The 27,177-nt window shown below is 40.7% G+C and overlaps 1 protein-coding gene across 1 annotated transcript; it reads right to left on the bottom strand.

The window, feature by feature from the left end:
* Positions 1–436: 436 nt before the first annotated feature.
* bmpr1ba (bone morphogenetic protein receptor, type IBa) lies at positions 437–22,146 on the bottom strand. Its single transcript, XM_085786629.1, has 11 exons — positions 21,963–22,146; positions 6,256–6,418; positions 6,037–6,136; positions 5,737–5,839; positions 4,672–4,768; positions 4,410–4,548; positions 3,903–4,095; positions 2,232–2,529; positions 1,853–2,028; positions 1,520–1,650; positions 437–1,420 (listed from the first exon to the last, which is right to left on the bottom strand). The coding sequence occupies exons 1-11, from the start codon at positions 22,066–22,068 to the stop codon at positions 1,295–1,297; spliced, it is 1,632 nt and encodes a 543-aa protein (XP_085642755.1). The 5' UTR covers positions 22,069–22,146; the 3' UTR covers positions 437–1,294.
* Positions 22,147–27,177: the final 5,031 nt, after the last annotated feature.

The following is a 27,177-nucleotide window of genomic DNA, read 5'->3' as shown; positions in this document are numbered from 1 at the left end:
GTAGTGTGACAGCTGCAAATGGTTTATTGTGGTCAAACAGATAGACATGAACTGTAAATTTGACCTCAGTAATTCTAGTGGTGTGGTAGTTTGGGATGTCTGTTATAGGTCCAGTCAGTTTGGTCCAGCTGCCTGAAATACACATGTCCATCATCAGCCTCTGTAGTACTGGGAATGACTGAATGATAGCAATCCCCCACGATAAACAAACTGTGGTTCCCTCTAAACTAACACAGTCACAATTCCACACAATTACAATAGATCACTACATCATCAAGACATCACCGCTACAGTTAGTGTACAACAGACTTCCCTCCCTGTAATGCTGCGGTGCGCCTACGGATGGCACCGTATCACATGTGGTGCCTTTGTTTTTAATACTTTTATTCGAGGGCAAGGAAACACAGAGGCCTTAGAGCCTCAATCCAGAATTTAGTTTGGACATATAAATTTTATTTTTTCACATATTGTCTTAAAGAGTTTGAGTTTTACATGGAAAATACACTTTTGCAACTTTCATAGCCCACCACAACTCAAAAATACAGGTTTACCTTTACTTCAGTGTCTACAAACGTTACCAGCGTAAACAAAACTTTTAAAGCCTCAAAATATCTTTTTTTCTCCTGTCACATAGTGTCAGTCCTTGTAACAAAGAGCAGTCAGTTTAAGAGTGACAAAAATGTGTTCAGTCCAATTACAATATAAAGCCAGTAGTGGGTTGACAGTGTTTGAAAGGACGTGTCAGGCTGCAGTGGCAAATTGCCCTTCAGCACATCCCTTCAGTTCTGTCAGTCAGACCTTCATCTACAGGTAGAGTTGCTTTCACAGAAAGCAGTGATATAGTATTCCACTCACTGGTCAGTAGCCTGTTTGCAAATCTCTGCAGCTGCAGTGCCAAGTCAAACTCAATCTCTTTCTCCAAGAGCATTGGAGCATGCGAACAGGAACCTATATCTGGTTTTAGAGTCCTCATACTAGCCTGAAATGAGATTGTCTCATCTTCTTTGATGGACAGAACGGGGCCACACAAGGCCTGATTGTTTTCTATTAATTTAAGTTTTAGTAAACCACCATAGTCCTGTAATCTTTTTGTTTTCTTTTGAAGGGGACTTGGGTTGCAGAGTTCTGGGCATCTAGACTCAAAGTTTACGATCCTGTGATCTCCAAAGTGATCTTCTTGCTTCCTGTCCCACCTCCTTTTCCAAGAAAACAAGGTTTGTGCAGCTTGGACCAGTGCCAGTGTGATTGTTAGTGTCCTTGCTATGTGTGTAAACACACACCTGGCAGTGGATGCTCACAGCTTGATATCCTGTGACTCTGACATCTTGGCAAGTGTCTTTTTGACTCGGAGGGCGGTGAGGCGGGAGGCTGGGTTGTGCGCCCAGCATTCTGTCATCAGTTTCCCCATCTGTCTCAAACACTGTGGGGACAGAGATTTATGTTAGGAAGGTCATACGTTTGTGTGTGTTTGTGCATGGGCATGTGTATGTGTAGAATCACATCCTTTGATGTATTTTACCTCATCGCTGGTCCAACGATTAGGAAAAGATGGCCGTAGTCTCTTGATGCAGACCACTTCTCTCATGTCTTCATATGAAGGATCTGTAGGAACTAACTCATGGTACGGCAACTGGTACTCCTCCAGGATCCCTACAGTAAATAGGTTCAGAAATAACTTGATCAGATCTTTCAAAGTAGGTCCCAAACATTGGATGTTTTCAAAATACATATTGCACACTCATGAAAAAAAGTATTTGGGATTTTTATCTTATTTTTCTGTGGATGTCTGTGGTAGATGCTTGGGGTTGTTACTAGATGTTTGTGGCAACAAATGCATAAAATGTGTAGGTACCTCCTGAGACACAACGCCGTGCGATCTCCCAGAGAATGAGCCCAAAGCTGTACATATCGGCCATGATGTACGACTGAAAATGACTTCTGTTCAGAGTCTCATCCAGAACCTCGGGAGGCATGTAGCGCTTTGTACCGACTCTGGTGTTGGGAGGGATGTCTACCTCATTGGTGTCACTGCCAAGTCAGAGATCAAAGTAGTGCTTTTAAATTAAAGATCAACTCTCTGTGAACATTACTGAATCCTTTGAAATAATAGAAGTTTAAAATACTTTGATCTGTGTGAATATTTCTGACCCTATACAGAGTTAAAACTGAGCAAAACACGGATTCAAATCAAGAGCATCTCTTCAAATGATGTTAAATAGAAACACACTCACCTGATAAACTTGACCGCCAGTCCGAGGTCAGCTATACAGCAGGTACCGTTTCTTTTCACCAGTATGTTCTTACTCTTCAGATCTCTGTGAGCAATGGCAGGTTTGCCCTGCGTGCCGAAGATCTCCGTGTGGAGGTGAGTGAGGCCTGATACAGAAGAATAGGCCAGTCGCAGCATGGCTTTATTGTCTAGAGTGGTTGATTTGAGGTAGTCGTACAAAGAGCCATTCTCGTGGTAGTCTGTGATTAGGTAGAGCTGAGTCCAAGAGCCAGTTCCTTTAATATCTGCAGCTATAAAACCTGTGAATGGGATGGCAGAGGAATGGGGGGGAAAGGGAGGAGAGAAAAGTAGAGGAAGAGTAAATCTCCACATCACTGGCAGAATTTGATCATGAAATATAACTGTGTACAACTATATGTGCAACTCTTTAATTTTGCTGTGGCTTTTGCTCCCATGACTACAGCAGACACTTGTCAACTTGTAAAACATTTCACAATGAAGACATGTCAGTTAGGCTCCATCACAGAAGCGGAGCGCAACAGACCACTTTTCATACATGACTCAGGAGTGTGTTCATTCATCGTAGGGGAAACTACTTTTAAAACTAACAGTTCTAAATGCTGTAGAGTATCGTAAAAAAATGTTTTTCTTCTGAGTTCAGATCTTAAAGTGATGCTGAGTGGAGAATCTGGAATATGCATGTCATGTGCACAGCTAAAAATAAACCCAAATAAAATCAAATGGCTAAGTAAGACAAAGCAACATTTTAATTAAGTCAAGTAGCCCCGCGTAGTCAGCAGCACATCCTATAATTCATTCTCAGAATGCCTGATTAGATCTTTGAATATTCTCTGAATATTATCTCACTTGCAAATCAATTACTCAACCAATCAATCAGTGCAAGTTATTACAAGTCAAAGTGCTTTGTGGATGATTGAGGAGATGGTAAAGAAGTTCAAATATAACAGTCAACAACGCAACAAAGATTTTAAAGAATAAAAATACATACAATTTGAAAATATAGATTTTGCTGTGGAACTTTTTAGGGTGGCTTAACATGGGCCCCCAACCCTATCCCCCCAGGGCAAGTGAGCTCTGTGATGGATTTGTGGATTCTATAATTGAGATCCTGGTGCTAAATTCAAAATGTTTAAAATACATAATGTAGAATTGACAGTGGAATACAACATTATGCATTACAGCATCTAGTCAGGCTTCTAGTTTACTGGCAAGTGATCTTTTGCCCCACTACTTAATTACTGTGCCTCTTGGGGTGTTTAATTATGCAAGCTTTGGTTTACAGTCTGTTGTTGTCTCTTGCCTATAATTGTGTGTGTGTGTGATGCAAGCATAATGGCCACAGTCCAACTCCAGCTATGGCAAGTTGTTTTTTTTTTTATAACTGTTTTGCTTTTTGTTACAAAACCCAGACATAATCTCCTATCACCACTTCATCCATCTGTTAGTCTGTTTATTATTATCTGTCCCTTCAAACCCTGCTGGGCACTGAGAACAATGAGTTGTATAGAATTTGGACAAGGAAAAATTAGGCAGAGAAATAAATAGATTGAGGCAAACAGGAGACAAATAATTAGAAACAGAAATCAGTCACAGGAATGCAAAAGGTCAATGAAGACATTCGGGGGCAGGACAAAGTGAAAGCTGGTTTTACCCAGTATGTTCTCATGTCTCATTAGGACGGTCTGGTAGATTTCAGTCTCTCTGAACCAACTGGCCTCCTCAGTGGTGAAGAAAACTTTGACAGCCACTCGTTCTCCCCTCCACCTGCCCATCCACACCTCTCCATACCTCCCCTTGCCGATCTGCTTCACCATCTGAATCTGCTTGGCTATTGTTCTCTGGACCTGAGGAGGAGCACAAGGTTGGAAAACTTCAGATACGGTTTTGTATTACAAACCTAACAATTCTAAACTATGTTGGAAACTGAAAACCCCAGTGTAAGGTTCAGTGATCCTCAGATGGATGCAGTAGCCAGTAAAAGGAGGATGTTTCTTAGCAACTAGCATTCGCAAATAGAAAATACCTATAAATAACTCTTTCAAACATCTTGTGGGTATGTAATTGACAGCTCCTATCTCACCACATGTGGTAAAACAGTGGATCCACAGAGCATCTTTTTCATGCAACAGGTGTTTTGGCTGCAATGTGGGTATCTCACCAATAGAGGGAGCCCTGAGCCTGAGCCAGAGCTTTGTGACTGCTCTATCAGGTCCTTCAGGGATTCTCCAGGGGGGATGTAGGTCTCATCCTGCTCCAGACCAATACTGTACCGAGGACGAGACTCCTGGCGTTTATACCTGCACAACAGCATTATTCAGCACACATCCTTAAAAAACTACCATCATATTTTAACAAGAAGCAATGTATATTATAAATGGAAAAAAAGTGTGTGAAGGAGCGTGGGTTTGTGGTATAGTTACCTGAAGTAGCAGAAGACAATGATTACAGCCAATATAATGCTGCAAATAGAGACTGAGATCAACAAGGCCATGTGGTGGATCTTTCCATCTACATAGACTAGAAAGGGGTGGGTATGAGGAAAAAAAGGGAAGGGGGTGTAGTGGAGAGAAAACACAAGGAAGACATGAAAACATATCAGGAAAGCTTTAAATCACCAAACATCAGACACATTTTCTTCAGCTGTTCTGTATGTTATCAGGTGATACAAAACAGTCTGTTGAATTTGCAACAACTGGATGTTCTCACAAAAAAAATACACTGAATCAAGTCCTGCTGAAGAAACTTAACCTGAAACAAAGGAGGGTAATCAAATCAAAATCTCTGATATCCATAATGTTTTTTTTTTTTTAAAGAGAAAGTGAGAATGAGGAGGAAATTGAGAAAATTATACTAAGAAATCAGCCATCCTTACAAGTCACTTGAATGGACTGGTGTACAGTAAATCAAGTACAAATCATATTTCACTCATCAATTTTTCATTTTCTTCTGGCACACACTCTTTTCCCTCAAGGCCCCAGTCAACAGCGGGAGGAAGCCCTCAGCCTAGTCGATGAATTATCTTCCTGATCCCCTATGATAGGGTTTCAGATTGATGACTCTGCCCTCAGTCTCTGCTGGGGCTTGTGATTTCCCTGGGAATCTAGGCTTACTGTCTCTCAAATACACAGAAAGACTCTCACACTCACACACAGAGTATAGTGTTGTACACAGTGGAGGCCTCAGTGTTCTCCTGACACCAAGTGGCTTTGCCGAGCTCCATGCAGGACAGTTTGACACTAACTCCTGCTGTCTCCTCCTCTTCAGAGGGTCTTTGACTCTCTGACATTGTCATGATATCTCTATCTCCGAATCCCGTGTGCCGTAACACCATCGGTCACAGTTCTTGGCCCTGTCTGTATCGCTGTCATCGACACACTGTCACTGTCACCTGACAACTAGAGAACAAGTGGCTCTGTAAAGTCTTTCTTGTGTTTCATGGGTGAGAAGGAGTTTGTGGAGGGATGAGAGTCGATGGATAAACTTACGAGGTGGTTTGAGCGGTGGCAGTGTCGGATGCAGGTTTTTGTTGCAGTAATCTTGGTCTGTGCAGCACTCTAGTGATCTCCTTTGACGTGAGCTCCCTGTGTCCTAGAAGACAGAAATGAATTATGTTTCTCTTGATGGTACAGTATAGTATGATAGCTACATTTTAGACTGCTGGTCAAGCATTACCATATAAATAAAGTTGTTGGAAGTAAAATGTTGTAAGCTTCTGAGACTAAAGTTACAAAGGAGATGGTCGCAAAAGGGGCAGCTCATACAGATTGTTAGAGACATCTACTCACCCTACACTGAAACTCGGACCCAACCAGCCCCAGGCAACCTGCAGTCTGGACCGGCACACCTCCCTCCTCCTCCACCATTGTAAAACAGTAGCCATCAGTCCTGGAAAAAAAACGTTTAGCTACAGTAAGTACAACCTACACTATCATATTTCTTACTTCCTACCAAACAGATTTGCAATTGTTTTATATTTATTGCATATTTGTGTTTGAGCTTCTTACCTGCATGTGTTATTGGTTGAATCCTCCGGGCAGTGGTGATAGCAGTGGCACCACAGCAGTCTTTGGGAGGACGAAGCAGGAGCTGTGCTGCCACTAGTCTCCTTCCCACTCTCAACTGCCTCCTTACTGGATGCTCTCAGCAGCATACTGTCCAATATGTTGCCTATAAAAAAACAGAATGAGATAACAGGAGAAATTTAGCTGGAAAAGAGACAGAAAATCTTCAACTTGCACACTTGCATCATGCATAATAGATTTTTACAGAGGGAGGAACATCATGCTAACATTGCCAGGGGCAAGTAGTGCATTATTAGTCATCAAAGAACCCATAATATCAGAAATATAAAATGTTATATGTCTGCAGGTATTTGCAGTAACACAGCCAGACTGAGTGGTTTCATTATCTGTGTGAAGCATGAGATGAAAAGAAAGTTACACTAAGATTGAGAAAGGAGATACAGCACATTTCATATTCAGTGGAACACGTTCCAAAATCCTGAACTTGTTCAGGCAGAAATTTCAACTTGTGCTGATTGATTGATTGTACAAGATCCACATATATCCAACATGTATATTCCCCTTTGCAATAAGGTGATAATACACTGTCAATACTCCACCTCAGTATTCCCCTTTGCTCAGACAGATGCTTTATTTTTAGCCACTGCTATAACTTGTGCCTCTACATCTACTGCCACTATGTTTACTGTGAGCCACATGTTTTGGCTTTGTTCTGTCAGTGTTCTTTGAAATTAGGAAGAGGCTGCTGATGTTTCACAGATCTTTGGTTTTTGATGGTCAAGTTAGTGTTCTTTAGAAAATGAGCTACGATGGATTAATCCTGTGGCTCATATGGTTCTTCTACTGTAATACTGCTGCTGCTTCTGTTGTTCATGTTGCACTTCAGGAGCCCAAACACTGTTAGCATGGACCTGCAGAGCTGTACTGTACCTTCCCCTGGGGGAAGAAGTTTAATATCTTTACTCCCTAGTTTCTGCTGGGACAGTGTACGCTTGCAGGGAGAGAGACAAGGTCAGAGTCAGTACAGCAAATATCTGCTCTGCACAACATAAATCCATTCAATGTTATAGCTGGATAATTTAACTTAGTGCAATGGAACCAACAATGGATCTGTCGAATTAAATCTAATATCTATCTAAATGCATAAAACAGATGACAGAAAACTGGAGAAAAACAAGCAACACATACGAAAAAGAAAACCAAACTGAGCTCAAACACCTGATAACGGTGAAATGTGTTCACTCACAGCAGATGTTTTTTTCAACTCTTACAACTGATAAAGCTCCTAAGAACTAGAACGAAGCTCTATTGCTCTGTTATCCGATTTCAAAAGGGCACCTGTTTGTCACTTGAAGAAAAAAAAAATCACGGAAGTGTCTTTCCTTCATGGCTTTTAAGATTTTCATTCATTCCAGCATGAGTATTGAGACCAGATGCTTAGCAGCTGCAAGCAGAGATCTTCCAAAATAAGCATGAGTCCTTCCTCTCAAAAAAAACTACTAGCAGATACAGAATCTGTTCTGCTGCTCCTTTTTCAATCTCTTGTTCCAAGTTCAGATTTCTTTTTCAGCAGATGCTTCTCACAAAGTCTGAGTATCAATAAACACACAGCATGTGTGAAACATTACACTTGCAATGTATAACCAACCATGTACTTTAATTTCTCACAACTGCTCTCATTGTGACTTTCTTTGAAAGTCAAAGCACAATAAGTCCTTTTTTCTAGTTTTCGTATAGATCAGGAAATATTGTGCATTTTTCAAGCTATGAAAAAAAGAAAAAATGTTCACAGTTGCAGAAAGTGATAAATGGCTAAAATCACAGAAGAAGCAACTCGCATTTGGCGCAACTAATTTCTCATGGATTTTAGCCGTTCTTGTTGAGGGAGTTAAAGCTGAACAGTCCTCAACAAAAAGAGGCTTCTGTGTATTAGGGATCTCATGAAAAATGTGTAAAGCATAGAAGCCAACATGTGTCAGATGTCATGGCTGTGGGTCTTTCTTATCTACATTAAAACGCTTATCTATCACAGATAAGTAGGATAGCTAAATACACTGTATGGTTAATGTGACCCGGCAGTAGTGTGGCAGTGTGACCACATTCAAACTGACTGAAGGGCACATATTTTCTTGTGTTTTCAACTCATGTTGCCAATCACTGCCAACAGCTTTTTACTTAAGTTTCAATCTTAGCTTTTTTCAATCTTAGCTTGTCAACTTTCATGGAACTATGAGTAGCCTACAGTTATTGCAAATAAGAAACTCACCTGCTGCACAGCCAGAGTCAAAACTGATAACTTTATGGGTATATAATAGTTGACTGTGAAATGAGGAAAATTGAAGTAAGTTCATTCACAGGTCTAAAATCCCCATTTAAAATCAAGGACAATGAGCTGTTTCATGAAACACTGTCATCATTAACCTGCATTTTCTCTTATAGAAATACACCCTAAAAACAAACAAGAACAAACCTAGTGGCACTTTAAGAAGGGCATGGAGAGACCCACTCAAATTCAAATGTGTAAACCGGTGAAAGGTTCTTCCGAGGGAGCGACTATGGCACTATGAATGGACACACTCACAGTGTAAAGTGGACATATAGCAATGAGATTATGATAGCATGCTCATTGAAAAGATGGGAGATAACAATCAAGAAAGAGCCTAACCACTGAAAAACAAATTGGATTAGATGGGCACTTGCAAAGTTACAGGACAGTTATACGAACTGTCAGTCAAACATTAGATAATGGGTGGCATCTTCTCTTTCATCTTGGCTCAGCTGTCTTTCACAAAACATCAAAGAGCTTCCTCTGGGGATAAATGCTTAAAGCTCCCTAATGGACACACTCACTTGCATCAATACACACACTAGCCAGAAATATATGCACATGCACACACATGCTAAATTTATCTTTTTCCCGAGATACATGTCACTAATATTCCATGCGCTTTGTTGTCAATGTGTTATACACTTGTGTTGTATGGCATTCACAAATCAGTATTCATAGACAGCTGCCAAACTAATAAAGTGGTCTTCACTTGAGAAATCCGGGCTCAAAGAGAGTTACTTCATACCTAATGCTATTAGAAAGATTAAAAAGCTGTAGCTTGCCAGTTATATTCTAATGTGATGCTTTGATTTTCTCCTTTGAGCAACAATCCAGGAGCGGGTGCTGTGGGATGGATGAGGTGGTCAAACTCATTCATCTCATTCTCGGTGACAGTGATAAATGGGACTATACAACCATTTGTAAGAAGCTTAATAATGAGAGTTGTCATTGCTTTTCTTGCTCAAAGTTTGTCAGTGCACATTTTGTTTTCCTTTCTTTCATTGATGAATGAAAATGAGTTCACAGGCAGCAGTAGGTTCATAATAAGCAATGTTCATTTTGCAAGGGGAACTATTAATAAAAAAATAACTTGTGCATTTTTTTGACAAGTGACCATTATAGTCACTTGTCATCGAGCATTTCCCTTTCTAAATGTCTCTCTTGTACACACTGATAATGTGTTGACAATACCGCGAGAGAGGGACGGTGGGGTTTAAAGGGGTCACATTAACAACTGACCGATTTGAGAGAAAGGGAGCGAGGAAGAGTAGGAGGGGGAGAAGAACAGGGGATTAACAAATGAGAAGTGACAGAACTGCGGGGAACTGGTGGGTAGTTTAGCAGCGCACAGAGGGGACAGAGCAGAGACCACTGGCCTTTTCCACCCTCTCTCTCACTGTTCCCCACTTCCCCTCCCTCCTGTCACTTACTCCATCCTACTCCCTAATGCTCAGTCACTGTGTGTTTTATTTGTTACCGACCTCTCTCTCCCTCTCCACCTTTCCTCTTCATTCTATATTTCTTCCTTAGGCCCGTCTGTCTGTTTTTCTAAATGCACCTTTTCAATTAACTGACATTCACAGCCTTTTCTTCTTCTATTCAAAAATCCTCTTTTCTTCCTCTTTTTGGCTTTGTTCCCCACCTTGCAACCACCCTACCTTCCTCTACCCCAACCCTTTTCTCTTCTCATCTTCCACTTTCTTTGCCCTGTCTTCCCTATGTGAGTCCAGCGGATTGTCATGTGAGGTGCTGCTGTGCTGTTGACAAAACACGGCCTTTCACATCCATCCTGCACCTGGGATTCCTGGCTTGCTGCACTTTCAGTGTGTGTGTGTGTGTGTGTGTGTGTGTGCATGAAAAAGGACTAAAGGGCTAAAGGAAAGAAAAGTCTCAACCCACAGAGAATGTTGTTACATGCTCCTTGCACAAAACCTAACTAGAGGCTTGGGTGAAACTTCCAACTCAATACTCACTGAATTATCTGATTTATACAAGCAAATACTACAGGAATCCAGGTAACAAAGTAGGTTTCATAAATTTTCTTTGCTGGCAGCTATACGCCTAATGCTTTATAGCATTTTTGTGTATCTGACTTTAGAAACACCAGGCAAGAGAACGAGTTATTCCCTCTTTGTATCTCCATCTGTCTTCTGTCTCCATCTACCAAATACAGTACTTTGATTACAGAGACTTTTTTTCCCCTCTAGTCCTTGGGTAATGAGCCTTTTTTCTATGAGCCTGACCCATTTGTCTTTGGGAGGGAAAGTGACTCAAGGCAACATATTTTGCTCTTTTTTTGTATGTACGTAGGTATTCTAGCTGGTAAGAAATATGTACACTGCTGTAAACTATTTCATAAAGACACAATGCAGCCTTTCTAATGTACTCAGTGTGGGTCATCAATAACTGATAACACTTTAAGATTAATATTTAGAAACATTAGCATTCGCTCCTGTTGTTTGGTCCGTGGCTGCTTTAGGGAAGGTTCATGTAAAATAAAAACTGCACTGACCAACACGGCTGCAGTCCAAACCTGTCTGTGCCACAGCCACTGATGTCAAAACGTGCTTCAAGCTAAACAATTTGTACTTTGCAACTGGCAAACTTTCCCAGCATTTCATTGACACTATAATTGTTTCAAGCTCTTTCACTAAAATGACGTTTCAGATACCAGTGTGAGCTTTCAGGTCTCCCCTATAGAATATTTTGGGCTTGATGGCAGGATATAGGGGCCACTGTCAACACGCAATCAACAGCATGTGCCCCTCCTCCCAAAAAAAAGCTAAAGGCCTCTTTTCAACAGATACTGCTTTGTACAAACTGAAACACAAAAAGAATAAAGAAGAATACAGATATTTAGATAGTCGAAGGAGAGAGCAATAAGGGACAGGGAGATTGAGGTAGAGAGATGAAGCGAGGACATTCAGAGGAAGATAGACAGACATGGGGAAACAGAAAGACAGAGAATATATTCATTAGTTATCCTGGCCATGTCAAACAAGGCCTACCAGAAAAGCCCTTTCACCGAGCCCATGTAAACACTACCCGCCTCCCCCTTCCACTTAAGACACACTCATTTGACAATACTGCTCCCCTGCTCCCCTCTTCTCCTCTCTAAGTAGTAGTTCATCTTCTTGGTGTTTGACAGTGCTGTCTGTACAGAGAAAGAAACATGAAAGGTGAAAAGGTTTTTTTTCCTTTTTACCTCCTCTCCCTCTCTTTCTCTCTATCACTCTTTAGTTTGCGCCTCTCTCTCTTCACTTCCATGTACTTTCAGGGCCTGGTTTTATCTCAGTTTTCTTCTTCCTGTCAGTGTTGAGATGAGCCTAGCATTCCCACATGTGCAGGAATGTCTTAATGAACCCCAGTTAGTGACCTGGAGGCTGGATGCTGGGAAGCTGAGGCCGTCCCTCTTGCTGTTTTGGCTAAATTTGCTTTAAAATTCAAATGTTTTTTGCCCCGGGTTCCTGAGACAAAAATCGCACTCTCAGTTTTCTCATCTTAATTGCTTATTTGACCATGTTAACTTCACACCATTTTGAGATACAGAAAACTTAAACTAGTCTACTCAAATTAAAAGAGAGGATCGGACAGAATCCATTACACTTTTAACCTAAGGGTAGAAGAAGAGAAGGAAAGAAGTGTTTCTTTAGCTTCTAAATCTCCAGCTCATGGGCACATGGTCTTATATCTTATGTATATATATGGTGGTATTTCTGATGTATACATACTGTATGGTGCCTTGGGGCAGGAAGGGGTTATGCACCATTACTCCTCCACCCCCTTTTCCTTGTCCAACTTTCAAAAGAACCCCACTCGGCCGTTTTCCTCCCCTACATATAGTTCTTCCACCACATTGTTCCTTTCTTCTCCCACATTTCAACACCTCTTGAGTCATCCGCTTGCCTAAAACTCACAGATATATTCTGAATCGAGGTGTTATTACTTCAAGCAGAGTGTAGAGGGAAATATAGCAACTGCCATTTGATTTTAATTAAATGTATCCATCAATCATTCATTCCTATAAAAAATACATGTAGCTGAAAACCTTTGCACTGATCCCAAAAAATTCTGCAACAGGACCAAAACTGACCACCAAGTATGCTACAAAATATGGTGGCTACGAAATATGGAAGTGATGTCATGTGGTTTAGACGGAAAACAGCTTGCAGGAGGTTTTATATAGCAAGGATGGCACAATGGAACTAGTGAGAGTAGGGATCAGGGAAGCTTCTGGAGCTGCATTCAGCCCTTCAATCCTCAAACACAACATCATCATCAACAGCTCTTCAAGCATTCCTTCATTATGTCACACTGATGAATGATGCAGTAATGAGCCAGTGCCACTCTCTGGTTATACAGCTGTCATCTGCCAGCTGTATGCGGCCACCAGTGTGTGTGTGTGTGTCTGTGTGCATCTCTTTTCATGGGGATGAGTGACAGGTACACAAGAAGGATCCCAGAACACTGAGTGCAGTCCAGAAGGCCCTGAGCATTCCCTTTGGAATACAAGGAAATGATGGTGTTGGCCCTTCGAGGAGGTGTGAGAGAGGGAAGCATAGAAAAGAGGGAAAGGAAACCAGCTGGTCTCTTCATCAAAAGCTTCTTTGCTCCTTCTCATGGCCATATGTGGGCTACTCATCACAAAACAGCCCACATCAATTCCCCGGCACCGGGCATCTGGCTGGATCAGAAGGCTGTGGCTGTGTACTGCAAGTAATTCTGATGACACTAGTTCAGAAGTGGCTGGTAAACTTTGTCTTGATTGGAAACGTACCAAATTAAAGCACATTTGTCCAAAAGGGGAAAGCAACAGATGCATGTAATGAACCAAACCAGGTTGTGATGTTAAAAACTATTGTTGCAGTTAATGTTTCAGCTCATTTAACAGGCTGCATCACTCTGCACCTGGTACCCAATATTCCCAGCAATCTGTTTATAAATAGTTAAATTTATTTTATCATTCATCTTTTAGATAAACTTTTAAAAAAGCATATATCACTCACCTGATAAACACTATTGAAACTCGAATCAGTACCCAGAGGCACTGCTAAAATGCAACCGCGAGAACAGCTGGCTGGTAAAAACATTTCCTTCAAAGTTCAAATGTTATAGTTCAACAGAGTTGGTGCATTTCAAAATGTATGCAAAGAAGATGGATAATGTCCTCCTACATCTCTTTTCAAATAACTGCTGTGGAAGACAAATGAAGCTAGAAGAAGCATCTCCTCCAGATCCCTTAAAGCAGCTGCTCTTTTGCTCTATGAGACGAATGTGTGTGTCACAAAGGAATGCTTTAACATGTGTGAGAGCATACAGAGTAACACAACATGTACAGTGCCTGGCACATTATCAACGTATCAGAGTAAACATAGTCTACTGCAATGCAACATGCTCTGATTCATGTCCGACACTCAGCCGTATATCTTTTACAAAGGTCAAGTATAATGTATAAAAACAATTTACGAACATATGAGAATAGGTAAAAGAAAAACTTATTTTTGTTTTTAATTCTCTGGGTTTAATTAATTTGTTCTATTAAAGCATAAAATAACCAACACTAATCAGGAAGCTCTTCCACACCTAAACATGCAGCATTTGCATTAACCACAGTGACTGTGGCAATTACTGACATCAAATGAACTGTTGATGAACTTTTACCAATTAGTTCCATTGGCGGATTCACTATGGTGTTTGTTCTTTTTGTGAGTGTACACCAACACGTTTGTTCTGCAACAAAGTCTAAGCAATACTGACCTCACCACAAATCAGACATCAACTCCACAGCCTTCAACATGTAAAAACTCATATTGCCCACAACACTGTGAATCAATATGTGTGTGATCCAGTGATGCTGACCTGAAATCTAAACTTCAGATCAGGCTGTCTAATGCTCGACTGAAAAGGATAATGCTTCATCTCTGCAGTCAGTCAGATCTTGACAACAAATTCCTTAAATGGTAAAACCAGATTTCACCTGCAAACTGGCATGTGTTGCAAACAAAACAATAGGTTAGTAAAGCCTCCCTCAGTAGCCTGATCCGACTGTCTGCCCAAAACATATTCCCACTACTGTATAAACCCAGCACTCTCATTTTATAAAGGCTAAACGTGATATAATTACAAAATTAATCCTGTATATTCTGAATCTGTTTTGTCACAGAACGAAGCATGTTTAGATTATGATGCACACACACATCACAGTGTAATAAGTAGCAGTGAGTTACAATATACACACCCATACACTCCATTCAAACTTTGTAGCTATTTTTACCCTACTGGATATGCTATTCCCATGATATCATCCTATCACTCAATGTTCCATCATGGTGGAGGTATGCAAAAATCAAGCAGATAAACTGATAAACAATAGCCCAGCACTCGCCAAGTTGATAGTCGGCCACAGCGAATATAGCAACTCAAGTTTAGAATTCCACATACTGTGTATACTCTTGCTCTGTAACAGGGCAATTGCAAACACACACAAGCTCTCATTAGTCAAATCTCCTTTTGGGAAATGGAGAATCACAGCATATTACAGATAGCTTGCATTTTTGGGAGATGTAATATTTTGCTCCTAGAAACCCGGGGGAAGTTGATGGCACTTTGTGTGTGTGTCATCTAGCAGGAGATAAGTTAAACTACTTAACGGTAAAACAACCCGAGACAGATGTTAATACCAGGTCTGAATGGGGTCTTAGAGACACACAATCACATTAAACTGTTTGTGTATGTGTACAGGGTCCATGTAATGAGTCTCCTTTCCCACTTCTAAGCCAGTGCTATCACACATTTTGAAGAAAGCTACAATCATAAAAAATAAATTAAGAACATTGCACTATAAGCATCAGTAAAATTATGAAATCCAACTTTATCAAAAGACACTGATGCTATACAGTTAATCATCTCATGGTCAGCGCCAAATACAGACAAAAATACACCCTTTTTTCCCTTCCTGGAGGGCTGAGAAATGTTACCACTTCAAAACACCCATTTTCTGCATCATTTCCTTAAATAAATACTTCAAGTGACACACACACACACACTTTAAATACACAGCACAGCACAGCACAGCACAGCACAGCACAAAGAAGACATAAGGAAAAGCAACTGTTGAGAGGACAGACACGTGTAAAAGAGAGGGAGGACAGACATTACAAATCTAAATGTAGATTTAGTCCTTGAGTCAAAATTGACTGAAATTAAATGCTAATTCAAAGGTCAATAGTGAGTCTGGTATTTGTAAAAAACCTTAATAGCTGCTGGTTCCAAATATTCAACCCACAAGATTAACTTTGTTCATTTGGTATGCACACAAACAGCTTGATTCATTGAATGTTAAAATTTGTTTAGACTGTTTACGTGGGTCACAGTAACCAAACAGGCAAAGTAACCCAGGTCATGCTGCTTCGAAGGTAATTTCTGGAATGACGTGTCGTAGCATACTGATAAAGGAATAAAGATAAACTGAAAATGTAGGAACTTTGTGTTAACTCTGTTTAGCCATAAGTTTAAATTAAATTGTTTAAAACTTTTTGAGGCTTTTTACCATGCCTCTATATAAACAATTTGCTTGTTCGTGAACCAAAGTTGTTGTGAAGACTCTCAGTCATCCAGGTCGTACCCATCCAAGAAAATTTAAATTAAGGGTAATTGGAGTTGCTTACCTGAAAACTAAAGTATAGCCAAGCTACTGCAAATAGAATAAATAATAAAATGGCTTCAAGGTCACATATTCCCTTCAATCTTTGGTTTTGATGAGATTTAAATTTTACATAAATTATAAACAACTAAAAGATGAGACGAAGAAATGCAGTGTCACACACAGATCGGACACACATCATACAAATGGAACAGTCAGTGGTACGACTATAAAAGCTCCAGAGTGTGCACAAACACGCACTCACATAGAGTGTGTAATAAGATACCAGAAACTATAATTTCTCTTTCTGGACACATCTAGTCCTCAGTGGGGGCAATCAAAACACTCTTAGTCAGTTACAAAATGATCACACACACACACACACACACACAGTCATTGTCATGCAGAACTTATAACCACTGACAAAGATTGGTGAAGCTAATTAATAAATCAACAAAATTTGATACTGAAAATGAAAACATGCCAATCTGTGAGTAGGTAAGTGCCTTGATTGTGGCAGCGCAGAGTGTGTTACTGTGTGCGTTTTTCTTCTTCTTTTTTTTTTTAAAGCGAATGTGTGTCTGTGCATGTGTGTGTAGAGGGAGGGTTGATGGTGTTAACATTACAGCTGCCATGTGTTTATTTCCCAGAGTTCTGGCCTGTGGCGTCTCAGTCATCTCCACAAGCTGACCAACTTTCCATCCATTTACAGCCTGAATGTGTGCATGTGTGTACAGTTTGTGTGTATATGTGTGTGTGCATACAGTATATAGCTGTGGACAGAGGGGATATTAATGCATTTAATAGTATTGTGTGGATAATGTGTGGAATGTGGACATTAGTGTGTATTTGTGCAACATCCATAACGCCAATACGTTTCTTCTACGTGTATCAGTGTGTGCAAGTTTGTTTGTGTAAGTGTACGTGTGTTTACAGTTGTATGCGCCCCACTGTCTCCTCTGTGTGATTAGCTTCCCATTAACGAAGTCACATATCACCCATCACTGGCTCCAGGCCTCCTCTGTACTATCTCACTGGACAAACATGCTGTCGGCTAGACCCATTCGCACGCAGACACACACATACACACGCTTCCCATCTGGACACCCATTAGGTACCTATCACAGCGTATGATGATTGTCTCTATTATAAAGCCATTTGGTCAAAAGTGAGCATCTTGACATCCACAAATGACCTTAAATTATACCTTGTAAATGTATTCATTTTTCACTGCCATGTTTAAGTAGCTGGTTGATTCTGTGTGTATCGTTCACAGTCTTTGGTTGCTCTCCTTTCTTGGGATTAAGGAATAAACAATATGAAAAAAATCAAAGAGATCAAAAGGTGATTTATCTTAGATTCACATACAGAAACATGTAAATGAGGGCGTGTGAGTGCATGGAAAACCCTAAGCCCTTATAGTCCCAGTGCACTGTGCCTACAACAGCCATCTCTGCACTGCTCCGCTTCACCTGTTATCTGTCCATCACTGTATTGTGTTGTACAGTGCTGCCCCGAGCTCTCTGTCATTGATGTGAACCATTGCATAAATGTAACATTTTCCTGAAACACTGGATGAAAACATCTCTATACCTACACACACGTGAGAATACCGCTTTTATTTTTGCTGCTTCTTTCACACACTTACCAAAATCAATTTCCATTTCTATAAAACAACTCAATCACATGTTCACAATCTTAAAAACACTGCTTGTTCTTTGTGTTACAAAGACTCTCTCTTCCTCACTCCCTCACGCACACACACACAGATATATAACTTCCCCTGCTCCAGCTGCGTCTTAAGAAGTCAGGGCCAGACCGGTAATCTGACTGGGATAGAAGTTACTGGATCTGTATCCATTACAGGATGTAATACCCCTCAGTCCCAAACCTCACCTTCCACCTTTCAGAGGTCATTTCAAGACAAATTTTTCTCCTGTGTTTTTCAGCCAAAAGGGCCAAGTGTCTAGCCCGTACATCAGGGACTCATATTCATGTCGTTGCTCTGTCACTAAACTCCTGTATCCATCAGCTCCTGCCACTACGTTAGCCCTTCAGGTCCTGCCTTATTAACCCCTCATCACTTCACACACTCCCCAAGCAGAGCTGGGTTTGTGGCGCCAGTTGTTGAGGAAATAATAACAGATAAAACATGAATATAAGAAAAGGAGTAAATCTAAGGTGTGAGTTTAAATCGGGACACCAGCTATTTGTTTTCAGCTGCCAGCAGCAACAACTTACCTCTCTGTTTCAGCTTCACAGCCAGAAGATCAGTAGTTCTAATGAGATATCAGTTTCCAGCGAGGGAACTCAACACATCCTGTCAGGAAGCTTTGAGACTGAGGAGCAGAAAGCACTACTAGCACTTCGGTAGAGTGAATCAGCTCTCATGATTTTTACGTTTCTTTTCTCAAAACTGTTTTTGTTTCATTCACAAATTTCTTAATCAGATTTCCAGAGGGATGACAGTTTTGTCAGTGGATTCTTGAGTCCCTGCAAGACTAAACTGAATGTCTTTGAGGTGATACACCCATTTAGTGACAATGAAGGCTAATAACAAACTCACCCAACAAGGTGTTCACTGACAGATTTTAAGAAAGGCATAGCACATTCACGGTGCTTAGAGAACACAGTGTCAAACGATGTGTGTGTCTGTGAGTGTGTGAAGGGATTATTTTGGCTACAAACTAGGTAGGTGTTTTCTTCTGTTCAAACAAAAACCTGCAATTCTGCAGAGAGCAACAGAGTCTCATTAGCGGGCAGTGACAAAAGCAAAGCAACTGGCAGAGCTTTGACTGTGAAAACTGATACAGCGGTGCTTATTTCCACCAAGGACAATGAAATGTAAGCTATCACGCTCACTGTTCACTTCCCAGAACTCACATTGAAGGCTGCAGCCTGGCGTAGGTGGAAGGTCACATCAGATCTGTGCATGCATGTGTGTGTGTGTGATTTATACAGCGTGCATAAGTGTGTGCATTCCCTACGCTCTCATTTCTCCTTGAAGAATAATGAACACATCGTCCTCTATTCATTCGCTGCAGAGACAATGGCCTGGACATGCTGCAGGGCAAACTGTGACCTTCTTGCAGACACAACACTAGAGCTGTCTGCTGCCTGTCTAAAACCTACAATAACTCTAGTTCACCTGTGGCTATGGAACCAAGAAACACTAGTTGACCAAGTCTAGACATCTATTCAGTCTATCAAGCATCCATGTGTTGTTCAGGAGACACAGGTACAAACCTGTGAGTAAAACACAGATAAAGTAAAGTGATGCATAGATAGTTATGAATAGAAATATGTATCTGTACCGGTTGCATCATTTTTGCACACAGTTTTTGGAAAACAAATATTTGCCTGTTGAGTCACCGCTGAATGTATTGCCACGACAATCAATCATCTGTGTGTCGACCAGTGAATGAGCCGGTTGCTGGTCCAATCAATCATCTTACATGTCAACCAGTGAATGAACCTGTTGCTACCAGGCCTCTGGCTAAATGCTATTTGAATACATGGGAGTGTTTTCCTTGAACCCACCTTGATTGATCTTTTCATGAATGAAATATTACACTGAAAAAAAGAGGCACACATTGTGTTCACATTGTGTTCACATTTACAATAAAAGATCTGCCATTTTTATTCTTTAGCCTATGGCAGTAAGGGTAATGGCATACTGGCAAACATTTGGGGAAATAAGTGAAGCAGACAAAATATTGTACAGTATGTCCTCCAGATATTATATTGAGCTCTAAGCCCAGATATAACATATCAAATGGATGAGGGACCTGTTTCACGAACCTAGGTGGCACACTTCTATTACACTGGCATTACTAAAGGACTAAAATATTACATCCCAACACCTGACACCTAATCAACGACACAGCACATAGATCTTACCTTTGTCCTACATGCACCATAGAGCCTGAGAGGGATTTCAACCATAAAAGCAATAAATATACTTTTTCTGTCCAGCCAATATGAAGGGAATGATGGTGTGAAAGACTTAATGGGAGTATAATACAAACAGGAAAAAAAAATCTTGGTAGAGGTCCAACTTTATGTCTGCTTCACATATGTCTTCTTCATTGGCAGCTGTTCTGTGTGGGGTGTTGGACAGAGCAGTCGGTGTTAACATGAATCTGAAACATTCAGGCGATTTTTATGTTTGTGTCGATGTGTGCAATGCGAATGCATGTTTTTTTGTTTTTTTTAAACTGGTAGTCCCTCCGAGGCTTGGCTTTGAATGATTACACTATCTGCAAACAAAGGGGGCACGACAAAAGGAGGGGTAACTCAGCATGAACCCCATAGGAAAGTCCACTCAACTGGTGACAATGACAGGAGAGATGGACGAGAAAGAGGGGATGACATGCAGCCAGAGGTCGCAGGACGACCTCAGCTCATAGCACATTGGGTATGAGGTATGAGCTCTTGCTGGCTTAACTTCAGGGCTCCCAGCTGAAACAATCTCCAATGACTTTAAATAGACCAACAATAAAGACAGAGAGAAAAAATATGTTCAGGCACCATCACTCATAAGAAACAGCACGAGCCTGAATTGTGGACAACTGAACAGCACATTTTCTTTTATATCTTCAGTATTTACTCTTATGTGAATCTGTGATTTTGTGTACACAGATCTGCTTTGCAGGAGTTAAACCCCCATGCAGGAGAAACAATGGAAGCAGAGTCAAACCTTAATGACACACATCGTGACACTAAACATAACAGACTATTAAATCTGACATGTTCTCTCTCTTAACACCTCACCAATCACACTCCAGATACCAAACATGGTCACAGACAAAGCGGCTGATGTGACTAACAGTAACGGTGTTGCTTCATGACAATATAACTCAACTGTCTGTTTTGAGAAAACACAGCAAGCATACTGTGGATATTGGAGATGTGTTACTGGACGTCTGAGCAACTAACACTTCAGGATGAGTGTGAATTTGACAAAGTGGTCAGATAATCAATGAAATATGACCTTACTATAAGTTCTACAAATACACTGTCTTTGTCTTTTCCTTTGTTTTTTTATATAGTCAGTATAAAAGCTAGTGTTGATTGTTGTTGATTTATCATATTTATATGATATAAAAATCTAAAAACAATGATTTATTTGCTCTGTAATACATTTTGACTTTTTGCCTTAATGTTATTGGCATCATTATAATAAAAATACAAAACACCTTTACTGAAACTGTAATTTGTCCGTTGCAAAACAACAACCATGTCAGTCGGGATTTTTTAAAGCTGCTGGCGTTTGAAAAACTGCAACATACGGCTGCGATGCACACACGTAACTTTGTATACGAGTGATTTTCTGGTATAAAACAACTACATACAGGTTGTAGCTTTAAGTTCATATCTATATCACTTGCTACGTTTTGGAGCCAGTTCGTAAACCTGACCATCATCACGAGTTGCTTGCAGACTACAGACACTTGGCATAGCGGGACACAGATTTAAGTCTCAACTTTCTAAAAGATACATGGATGAGATATGAAGACATGGAAGGCAGTATAGAGTATAAATCCACCAAGGCAATTTGAAATAAGGAGAAAACTCACAACTACGTTTACAGTGTGGAAATAGAAAATCTTACCAACATTAGTTGAGTTGCAGCAAAGCAGCTTCATGGCAAAGCTGAGTGAAAACAGCAACACGAGTGAAATCAACAGCGAGTGGAGAAAGTTTGTAGTAACTCACCGTGTGCTTGCGCGTGAAGAGAGAACAGTCCAAGCAACAGCAGAGGACTCCGGCTCCAGAGACAGAGAGAGACACAGCGCTTCAGCCTTCCTCCCTGCACTGGCATGGTAGAGTCTGCTGCTCCGCTTCTCTCTTCTCCTCTCTTCAATACACTCCACACTCCACAGGGTCCTCCACTCACACTGCCTCTTCCTCTGAGAGTGTGTGTGTGTGTGTGTGTATGTGTGTACGTGCCAGAGAGAGAGAGAGAGAGAGAGGGAGAAGGAGAGAGGGAGTGAGAGAGAGAGAGAGGTGGGGGGAGTACTGGGCATGCAAGTTCCTCTGTGTCTGTGTATGTGTGTGTATGTACACCACAACGTGAGAAAGTCCACACCACACAAGACACAGCAGCAGCAGCAGCAGCAGTTGCAGTTGATTGTCCTCCAGCCCAGTCTGACAGTAGCAGCCCAGCTGAGAGAGAGAGAGGGAGAGAGAGGCAAAAGGGGGGAGTTTACTTCACTTGCCTAGTAGGGAGGGTTGACCCGCTCACACAAACACACACACACACAAATGCATGCACACACACACACACACACACACACACAGGGTGGGAGGACATGGGTGGAAAGAAAACGGGGGCAGGGAGCAGACAGGAGCAAGATGGGGTTTTGAAAAAAGTGGGAGGAGGGTGAGGAGGAGGATATTGAAAACAAGCAGCAGGATCTGAGGATTTCTGCGACTTTAGCAGCTTTAAAAGATAGCTAGTCCCACTTTTCATTTACTGCTTGAATTCTGTCAGGGGGAAAGTGGAACAAATCGTTGATCAAACTGGTTTTTGAACAGCATTTCATGACTATAGACTTGGGAAACCATTACATACGACTCAATAAGCAACCAGAGTCAGTTGTTGTCTAATTAAATATCCCATAAACATCACATGCACGTTATTTGCATGACTACACAATTGACCTTCTCTTAACTGTGGATATCTGACCAGTATATGTTCAGCAAATATATGTGAAGCTCTTAAGCAGAGTAACAACAGTGTGAACTGTGGGTGCAACGACTGTGTGCAAACCCTCAGCAGCAGCCCAAAGTGGCAAAGTAATTAAGAGCAAGGGCCTACTTCAAGTGTGCTAAACAGAGTGGGTTTCAATTGTTCATTCTGATACATGAGAAGGCCAAATTGCAGTGTACTTAACATGCCCTTATGGCTAAGGTTTTGGGTCCAAGGTAATGACCTTCAGTCTTAGCCTGAAAGAAGATCTGGATCAGGCCTATGTAAAACAATGTTCAACTCAAACTGTACCAAAGTTTGTCCGTTAGATAACTTTACAGTCTACACTGGGATTAATAGGAAGGGCTTTTTTTTTCCAATTACCCACAGCTAAGACAGGAAAATGTTTGAGCCTGGCACATAAATTAAAATAGGAGACCTGGATTCCAAAAACAACCCTGAAAGCCTCCACAAAACACCTCTTCACAAAGTGGTGTGCTATTAACAAACCAGGTAGCAGAGACACTTTAAAAGAGCTGTTAGAGGTTACATCATACCAGCCCGGAGCTTTTATACTAATAAATAAATTGGTTGAGACACTCTAATAGACCATTTCCTTCTCAGAGCTATCCCTTTGCCTGCAATGCATTTACAGCAGACAAAAGTTTGTGTGTGTGCTGAGAAAAAACTTAACAGCCCTGAAACAACCCCCAACACATAATGGTGATTTTTGAAATCGCGTGAGTAAATAGACTGGGCAAACAGTTTTTGTTTTCATGTTAATCTGTCTCATTTGTAGCTGCTGCTGTTCTTTGCACTTCTTTTCTTTCTCACACTTGTTCACGTTGTTCATTAGTGACAGACAATAGGCGCCCTGGCTGCCTCGCTCCTCGATGAGAAGGAAAATCACTTCATAAATAAACAGTATTCTTCTTCTGTCTCCCTCCTCTCTAAAGCCCCTTTCCCACATGAACCTTATTGAAACCGTGTAGCACAAACCTACTGCACAGGCCCGTCAGTAAAGAACAAGACATAATACATTAAAGCTGAAAATATAAAATCAGCTCATGTGTTCATGAGTTCAAGCAACATTATGCAAAGATGAACACCAGCAGCCACATAGTGAACAAACATTTCACACATTCCACTTATTTGGTTAGTTGTTGTTTTTTTTAGCATGACACTCCAAACACATGATTGGAGCACAAATGTGATGTACACATCTTATCTCCAGCTATATAAGTTTCATCAACCTTTATTTTCATATTTTTCAGTTACGTCAGTTTTCTTTGAGCCACTAGTTTCTGCTGGAGTTATCTCTTTGTGGATGCCAGTCTAAATGGCCTGATCAGCCACTTAATGTGGTTTGTCTATTCATTTCCCTTTTGACCTCTTTTATGTGTCTGGAAATAGAAATAGTGTGCTGCGTAGAAGTATATTTGGTATTTCTTTGCTTTTTTTGTCAATTAAATTTGAAAACATTTTCAGGACAACACTTGTGTCAGTCTGACCTCTGATCAGCTTGGTTCCTGACAGTTCTTTTCAGGAATATTTTGTTGACATACTGTATTAGCAGGTCAGCCAGAGGCACAAACCCAGATTTATGCATGTTAAATAATCTTTAAAAAACACAATTAAACTCACGTATCCTTAACCTCAGAACCTTTAATCCTGCTAAATCTAAAAAAAAAGGATCTTTTTTAACTCTCTAACTGCCCTCAAATGCCCACCCCCCCTACTCCTGTCTCTCTCTCCTTCACTCCTTTTCCCACTCCCCTCCTCCAGTGAACCAGAATGTCATTTCAAGCATGTCTAACCACGGGAAGCCTTTTAAAAACTGTGACAGCATGTGCCCCCAATCCCCACTAGCTGTGTGTGTGCGAGTGTGTGAGTGTGAGTGTGTGTGTAAGAGAGAGAGAGTAATGAATGTCTAGAGCGATTTGCTGGAAGACAGGATATCATATGCAGATTGAGCAATGACCCCTTTGAAAACAGTTACTTTAAGGTATTGTAGACCAGTGCCACACACACATACACACACACGTTTGCTAGTCTTTCATAGTGTCATCTTCCTGCTGGGCCTATGATGAATGGCAGAGGTTGTCAGAAGTGAAGGATGAGCAGTAAAACTGAAAGAAAAAGAAAAGAAAGAAGAGTAAAGAAAAGGTTACTGACAAGAAAAACAAAAGGAGATCAGAGGAGAATGATGATTGAGGTGGTTTGAAGTAGAAGATTCCAGATAATAAATGGAGGTATTGACCTTTCAGGGAGAAGGAGCTCAGAGAGAGGAGAAATAATGTGGATGGGAAGAGGAGGACAGAGTGATGGACAGTGGAGATCAGAGAAAGATAAAAGGAGGCCATGAATATGCAAGACATTTCTAGTTTAGGTTAAAAATAAAGTTGCCCAGACATTAGAATCTGAAGCAGATGGTCTTGCTTTTTCAGAATGTGTCTGTTTTTCATATGCTAATTGTATCCAAGGTCCCTTTACACATTCAGATGACGTTTCTCCACCAGCGCTGGGGGTCACTGTGCTCTATTCAGCATTCACTCGCTCATCATTTTTGACATGCTGTCATAACACGACAACTTCACATGTCAGCAGCTTTCAGTGTCAACACTTAAAAGAACACAGAGCTCAGAAGAAGCAAAATGTGGTCAACAGAAAAAAAAGGTTTATTTTGCATCGATTTGTCATAGCTTTTTTTTTTTCATGATTCAGAAATGCAATGCTAAACCAGAGAGAAAGAAAGAAAGAAAGAAAGAAAGAAAGAAAGAAAGAAAGAAAGAAAGAAAGAAAGAAAGAAAGAAAGAAAGAAAGAAAGAAAGAAAGAAAGAATTGATTTAATATGTAAGAAGCACACAACCACCACAACTGGTGGAATGGACTCTACAATGCAGCAAACCTACTAATACACTTGGCATACTTGTGGCTTCAGATACGTGGGTATTTGTTATTCAAATAAATCGTCCCTGCTTTGGGATTTCCATCTGCACCACAGGATTTAAAGACCACCTTACCTTTTCCTGGTTCACTTTTAGAAGCATTTATCCCTCTATTTGATGTGTGAACAGACAAGGGATTAAGTCCGTTTTAGAGAAACACCTCTGTGGCACAGCAGCACAACTGCTAATCTCCATTTATGCACTTCATTGTGTCTTTAAACTAACAAGCAGTTTAACATAATCTGCTTTAAATCTGTCCATTCACTGCTATTCACTGATGCATTTACATAGCAATCTATCCTGCCTGAATGGTCTGTGGAGAGACTGATGCAGAGAAACATGTGAGTGTATGAGTGTGTGGTTGTAAAGGTGTGTGAAAGTTTCAGAAGTTCCTCTTCCTGTTACTTCTCTGCCTTGTGATTACATATACGGTGGAGAAGAAATTAAAGTCATTTTATTTTGGTCTACCAGCCACAGATAAGCCAAAAATACATTTTTTCTTCAAATAGACCACAAAAATGTAAACAGCGGGAAACTGTTTGGAAGGATGGTGAAGGCGTAGGTGTGAAAGATTTATGGATGAAGGCAAACAGCAACTGCATGAAAAACAGGTCCATGTGTAAGTGGTGGAGTATAGAAGTACGAGACAGGTTAAAATATAGAGTTTCACCTCCTTATCCATATGCTCATATACACACACCATTATAATACAGCTTACAGTAATAATTTTAAAAAAATCTTACAGTATTTACATGTTTTTGTTTCTAGCAGGCACATTCAAGCCATTTCCAAACTGCTGCCCTGCTGCTTAAATTTAGATTTTATAACCGTGACATTGTCTTACAAAATCAGGAAAGCCCAAAATTACACTTGTGAGGCAGTGCTGTCAACTCTCTTTTCCAGAAAGTAGCTCTGGGCTGTATAAAGAAATTGCCAGAATTGTTGTTGGCTGCTGTTCACTAAGGGGTTTTGAAAGTCAACAAATGCAGTGACAAAGTCATGCAGCATTGGGTTACCAATTTTGCAAATTAATCACTCAGTCAGTCAGCGAGTAAAAGGGCTGCATATGCACAGTGTTTAACCTTTTTCACCACGAGTTGCAGATAACCTCAGAATTGAGTCCTGGGACTGAGGCCCAGTGAAGCCTTCAGCTACTCCCCATCACAAACACACTACTCATCCAACAACCCAAGGAACTGAGGAGAGAAATTAGGAAAACAAGGGATAACACACAGAGTGAGGTGAGGCATGATGATGACTCGGTGACAGAGAAGAAGTCTGTCAGGACCAC

Source organism: Trachurus japonicus, chromosome 9 (genome assembly GCF_045865225.1).
Source record: "Trachurus japonicus isolate A0001 chromosome 9, Traja_1.0".
NCBI lineage: Eukaryota > Metazoa > Chordata > Actinopteri > Carangiformes > Carangidae > Trachurus > Trachurus japonicus.
This window is presented reverse-complemented; position numbering and strand designations above follow the sequence as displayed.

Excerpts from the sequence above, each read along its gene's own strand:
- bmpr1ba (XM_085786629.1), bottom strand. The coding sequence starts at position 22,068 with ATGCCAGTGCAGGGAGGAAGGCTGAAGCGCTGTGTCTCTCTCTGTCTC. Across the intron at positions 6,137-6,255 it reads TCAACCAATAACACATGCAG|GACTGATGGCTACTGTTTTA; the intron begins GTAAGAAGCTCA and ends TTTTTTTTCCAG. Across the intron at positions 5,840-6,036 it reads GGTCCGAGTTTCAGTGTAGG|GACACAGGGAGCTCACGTCA; the intron begins GTGAGTAGATGT and ends TCTGTCTTCTAG.